Source organism: Triticum aestivum, chromosome 3A (assembly GCF_018294505.1).
Source record: "Triticum aestivum cultivar Chinese Spring chromosome 3A, IWGSC CS RefSeq v2.1, whole genome shotgun sequence".
In the NCBI taxonomy this organism is placed as follows: domain Eukaryota; kingdom Viridiplantae; phylum Streptophyta; class Magnoliopsida; order Poales; family Poaceae; genus Triticum; species Triticum aestivum.
In genome coordinates this window covers 1,063,602-1,067,392 of record NC_057800.1, presented here as the reverse complement: position 1 = coordinate 1,067,392, position 3,791 = coordinate 1,063,602, and the positions used below count along the sequence as shown (strand labels likewise).

At 51.9% G+C, this 3,791-nt stretch overlaps 1 protein-coding gene across 1 annotated transcript; it reads right to left on the bottom strand.

The window, feature by feature from the left end:
• Positions 1-525: 525 nt before the first annotated feature.
• Positions 526-2,576, bottom strand: LOC123059745 (transcription factor bHLH168). The gene is made up of 2 exons (XM_044482227.1): positions 2,176-2,576; positions 526-1,338 (listed from the first exon to the last, which is right to left on the bottom strand). Exons 1-2 carry the CDS (start codon positions 2,428-2,430, stop codon positions 886-888), a joined length of 708 nt encoding a protein of 235 aa, XP_044338162.1. The 5' UTR covers positions 2,431-2,576; the 3' UTR covers positions 526-885.
• Positions 2,577-3,791: the final 1,215 nt, after the last annotated feature.

Below are 3,791 nucleotides of genomic sequence, written 5' to 3'. Positions count from 1 at the left end.
AGAAAAACAGAAAAAGAAATGGGAAAAGGAAAAATGGGAGCAAAGCAGGTAAACAATCCAGAGCGAAAGCAACAGGAAGCAACGACAAAAAAAGCAAAAAACAATGAAAAAGGCCCGGCTGAACACCCGCCCAACACAAAAGCAACACACACGCACGCTACAAAAAGGCCCAACAAAACAAGGAAACGGGCTGGTCGCCTTATACAGGCTGAAACAAAGACAAACACACCTGGCGTGAATCTTAAAGCGAACAAAACATCCAATGGCTAACTCGTCGACTGAGACTTCGCGAAGTCTCAGTCGACTGAGTTTTAGCAGCTCCGCTTTCAAAAAGGTAAAATGTGGTGCCCACCTTGCTAGTTTCAACAAAAAATGCATGTTTTGTATCACGATGAGATCAACTCTTTTTCAAAAAATACTGATTTTCTTTCAAGAAACTACTTATACTGCATTCATTCACACTCATATTATTCGGCCACCACTCAGTTTCTCAAGGCGTTCTGGAGGCTCAACAACACAGCTAGCTTGTGGAGGAAAGAGTATCTCAGAAGCCCAATTTCAGACAAACCTCAAGCTAGCTTTACTCATTCACAAGCGGAAGAGAGAGGAGCCATTAGCCAACCAACCTTATCTACCACTAAGCCTAACCCAGCCAGCAACAACACTAGCTACTAGTACGTAGTACGTACAAGGAGAGAAATCTTGGTTAAGCTGAAACAAACATCATGGAGAACATTGCTGCCCTGACCCGACCGATGAAAAAAAGATCAACTACCCGCAGCACAGCTGCAAATTAATCCATCTAGCATCAGCTAGCCTCCGGTCAGTCAGGCTCAGGCGGTTCGGTCGCCATGCCAAAAAAGATAGATAGACGACATAGAGAGATCAGCATGTCAGCAGCGTCGAGACGGTGGCTGCGGCCGCGGCGAGGCCGCGGAGCCTCTGGGCGACCCGGCCGGCGTCGAGGCCGATGCGGGGGCAGAGCGCCTGGGAGTGGACCGTGTAGAAGATCTTGTCGCCCACGACGGAGAAGCTGGCGCTGACCACCTCGGCGCCCTCCTGCTCCAGCACCGCGATCACCTCGTGCAGCCGGAAGGGACGCCCGGCCTCGCTCGCCAGCGCCACGTCCAGCGCCGACCCGTCCTGGCACCGCACCTCGATCACCGGCAGCGCCGTTGAAGTTGAAGGAGCTCCCTTGTAGTCGCCCGCGGAGACGGAGGATGAGCAGCCGCCGGTGAGGGCGGCCTGCTTGCGGCGCTTGAGGTGGTCGATCCGGGCCCGGAGCTGCTTGATGTAGGCCGCCGCGCTGTCCAGCTGGTCCAGCTGCGTCGCCGCGTCCTGCACACACAGAAGCAAAGCCGTCGTCGTCAGATGGTGCGATTGATCCACTGATTTGCAGTTCTGCACACACACACAAACAATCTTGTCCTTTCTAGTGGCTACTAGCTAGTAGTGGTAAAATAAAGAAATGATCCACTGATTGGTACAAAAGAGAAATCAGATTTTGTCTGACAAAAGGCATGTGCCTCGATTCAGATTTCAGAGGAGTGATCTGCCTGCAATCTTGTGTAGGTGGGTGAATGAGTGAGTGGTACTAGTTGTAGTATAGTAGACTGATGAAATCGCTGTCTGAATCTGATGAGCGAATCAATGAATCTGCCGCGTGTGGAAATAAAAATCTTGGTGGAGTTATACTAGTAGCACGTTTGGTGTGCACGTCGCCACCACCAACCAATTTGAGAGCACAATAATTCATCTTGAGTGGACTTATGTGTGTACGTATGTATTTGTTTTCAGAAACAAATACAGTATATTATGTGTACATATGTATTAGTCCGGAGTAGATATGTGTGTACGTATTTGTTTTCAGAAAGAAAACAGGTCTAGTATATTATGTGTACAGGCAGCTATGAGCAACAGTGACGCCTTTCTTTTGTGTAAAAATACGGTATTCTCAACTGTGTACTACATAGTAGTATATGTTACTAGTGCTCGGTAACAGTGTGACAGCGGCATGAGTTGCGCTAATCGATCTGCCTTTTGCTGGTGCTGGTGAATCAACAGGAGATGAATAGTTTTTTACGCGCGTACCTTTCTTTTGATGGCGAATCAACAGAAGAGGAGACCAAAAGAGAAGAGAAGAATGATGCTTGAGACACTTATTTTGGGACAGACCTTGTTGCTGGACGGCGGCGAGGAACAAGTAGAAGAATAGTGGCGGAGGTGGTGTGCGGAGGAGGGCGGGACGAGGGAGGAGAGCTTGAGGCAGAGTCCCTTCATGTGCAGCCGCCGGTTCTTCTCCACGTCCTTGCGCTCCATCTTGCTGGCGCTGCAGCCTCCTCCCCCTACGACGCCGCCGCCGCCGCAGCCGCTGCTTGTGGTGTCCACGGCCAGGCCACCGGCGCGGCCGCTCTGCCTCCTGCTCTTCATTGCCGAGTCGATTCGAGCTGCGGGTGGTCTATCTCAAGTCTCAAGGAGGTATCGGTCTATTGGATTGGGTTGAAGTCTGTATTGGTGTAGGGATGGATTTGATTCAAGGTGTGGATGAAGATTGGAGTCGGGGGTGGACGGAGGAGCTTATTTATACAGCCGTGCTCTCTTCTGTTCTGGACGGACGGCGATTGCTTAATTAATACTAAAATGGAGCAAGCGGCCAGCTAAAGAAAAAGGAAAAAAGAATGGTAGAAAAGGAACGTGTTTGGTTTCGTGTGGGTCCCACCAACTGATCATCCTCTGCTTTCTCTACACTGTAGCCCGCCACGCGCAACCACCTTGTTGCTTTGCTCGGCTGTGTGAAATGGAGTCAATTGATGAAAGCCAATCACATCTGTGCTAGGGTAACGAGTTATCACTGTTTTTGTCGAAAATCACAAAAAGACCGCCAACTCAGTATCAAGCGAGTAACAAAAACACACTGATTCAAAAATAAGCTGTGTCTAACAGCTGAACTGACATGCGGGACCCGTCTGTCGAGATGATGTGGCGAGGCAGTCGAACCGGGCAAGAAGAGACAGCCATCCTCTATTTCCAGCGACCGGATCCGTGGGTACCTATGATGGCCACTCTCCTCGTCATCGTAGTTGCCGCCGCTGGAGTCGGAGTCGGAGGCGTCGGCTAAACGCTCCACGAGAGCAAGGGCCGAGGAGATCGGCTCGGCGCTCCACAAGAGAGGGGATCGAGCAGCCCCCTAGTCGATGGCGCCATGAAGAGCGTCGGTCACCGCGGCCACCTGAGCGAGGTCAAGGAGGCTCGAAATGGGACGGGAAGGGATCCCCCGAATCGGATCGGCTCCATACCCTATCCGAGGAGGGTGCAGGTCCCCGGATAGCAACCTAACGACGACGCGCACCTTGGTGGGAAACCCGGGCAACAAGGCCTCCGGGTAGAGCGTGCACGACATAGATGGGTTGCTTCAGGCCCAACCGGATCTCGCCATCGAGCCAGCGCGCGGAGGATGGCTATCTCGTTGTCATCCTCGGGATGGCAGGGCTACGATCTGGATCTCATGGGGTGCTGCTCTTGGCGGTGACATGACCTAGTAACTGAAGTCGCCGGAGCGAGCGAGAGAGAGAGGAGGACGGATGGACTGGAATGAGAAGAGAGGGAAAACAAGGTGGGTGGATAACATGTGGGACCCACGATCCACCTCAGCAAAGTGTATATATGGATTAGCCATGTTGGCTTGACAAGTGGGTCCCGCCGATCAGTTTTTACCGTTTCTGCGAGCTAACCTGTGAATCGGTGTGATTTGTTGCTCGCTTGCCTGCCGTGGAGGTAGTGGTCTTTTGTGA